Source organism: Eimeria tenella, genomic scaffold (genome assembly GCF_000499545.2).
Source record: "Eimeria tenella Houghton genomic scaffold, Eth_scaff1682, whole genome shotgun sequence".
Classification (NCBI taxonomy): domain Eukaryota; phylum Apicomplexa; class Conoidasida; order Eucoccidiorida; family Eimeriidae; genus Eimeria; species Eimeria tenella.
Genome location: NW_013544145.1, coordinates 1 through 1,745, shown reverse-complemented (window position 1 = coordinate 1,745; position 1,745 = coordinate 1). Strand labels below are relative to the sequence as shown.

The window sequence follows — 1,745 nt, the reverse complement described above, 5'->3', positions numbered from 1 at the left end:
GTTTTTGAGAACCGCTTTTTCGGGAGGGTTTTCTCAAAGGGTGGGTGAGGAGCGGCGGCTAGCTGGCTACCTAGCCAGCTAGCTGGCTGGCTCACTAATTGCCTAGCTGGCTAGCCAGCTAGCTAGCTTCCTGGCTATCTGCGTGGCTAGTTGGCTAGCTAGCCAGTTTCTTGGCTAGCAAGCAAACTAGCTAGCTGCCTGGCTAGCTAGCTAGCTGGCTGCCTGGCTAGCTAGCTAGCTGGCTGCCTGGCTGGCTAGCTAACTGGCTGCCTGGCTAGTTACCTAGCTAGCTAGCCACTGGCTAGCTAGCCGCTGGCTAGCTACTGGCTAGCTAGCTAGCTAGCTGTAAGGGCCCCCACGGGCCTGAGTAGCAACGGGGCCCCTGTTTGGGGGTTTTGAGGGAAAAACTGCACCGGGGAAGAGTTTGTCTTTAGGGTTTAGGGTTTAGGGTTTAGGTGAGGTGGCCGGCTCCTAGGGTTTAGGGTGTAGCCGGGCTGCTGGGGTTTAGGGTTTAGGCTGCAGCCGCCTAGGTTCAAACCTTTTTGCTAGCGTTGAGGGTTTAGGGTTTAGGGTTTACGCAGACTGTGACTAGGGTTTAGGGTTTAGCTTCGGCTGCTAGCTAGGGTTTAGGGTTTACGGCTTTTTTGGCCCCTAGAGGGAAGGCGTTCTGACAGATTAGGGTTTAGGGTTTAGGGTTTGGAAGACAGCACCACAGCAACAAAGAGATTACTGCTTTTCAGAAGGCAGTTGCTGCTGCTGCGGCGGCAAACTTTTGCTGCTGCAGCTGCAGCAGCAAGGGCAACATTTGCTGCTAGGGCAGCAGGGACGTTTGCTGCAGCAGCGTCAGCTGCAGCAGCCCCATCTGCTGCAACTGTTGCTGCAGTTGCTGCTGCAGCGGCATCTGCTGCAGCAGCAGCAACTATTGCTGCTGCAGCGGCATCTGCTGCAGCGGCAGCTGCTGCAGCAGCAAGTCCCCTACACTTAAGGTTTCACATTTGCAGCGCACTGTTGCTGCAGCTGCTGCTGCAACAATTGCAGCAGCTGCTGCTGCAACTGTTGCTGCAGTTGCTGCAGCAGCTGCTGCTGCAGCTGCTGCAGCAGCTACTTCTGCTTTTTCTTCCTCTTGCTCTTGCTGCTGCTGCTGCTGCTGCTGCCGCTGCTGCTGCCTGTATCCCCTTTGCTGCGGCTGGCGTCGCCTTCGCCGCTGCTGCTGCTGCCTTCGCCGCTGCTGCTGCTGCCCTCGCCGCTGCTGCTGCTGGCTTCGCCGCCGCCGCTGCTGCTGCTGCTGATGCTGCTGCTGCTGCTGGGAATAAGGTGCTTCAAATACTTTCTCGAAGAGGAGCAGCAATTGCCTTCTCTAAACCCTAGGGTTTTGTGTCTGCATTGTGTTGCAGTCCACTGGTAAACATTAATTCGCATGTCCCGGCTCATCGCCTAACCACAAACCCTAAACCCTAAACCCTAAACCCTCAACCCTAAACCCTAGTGGTTGGGAGGGAACAGGCCCTGCGCGCTGTAGGCCTCTTCGAGGGTTTACGGTTTAGGGGCCCTTTGATTGCGCTGCTGCTAGGGTTTCGCGGGAGGCGAGGGTTTAGGGTATAGGGTTTGAGGCTTAGGGTTTAAGACAGGAGGTCAAGGGTTTAGGGTTTAGGGTTTGGGGTTCACCACATAGTCTTCTTTATACTTCTCCACCAGCTTGGAAATAATTTTTGTCTCCATCTCGTTCAGCCTGAAACAAACCCTAA

General features: G+C 55.5%; 1 protein-coding gene across 1 annotated transcript; it reads right to left on the bottom strand.

Annotated features, from left to right (window-relative positions):
- Positions 1–1,101: 1,101 nt before the first annotated feature.
- Positions 1,102–1,719, bottom strand: ETH_00012780 (uncharacterized protein; the record flags this gene model as incomplete). The annotated part of the gene is made up of 2 exons (XM_013379266.1): positions 1,102–1,434; positions 1,666–1,719. 2 exons carry the CDS (start codon positions 1,717–1,719, stop codon positions 1,102–1,104), a joined length of 387 nt encoding a protein of 128 aa, XP_013234720.1.
- Between the last annotated feature and the right edge of the window lie 26 nt (positions 1,720–1,745).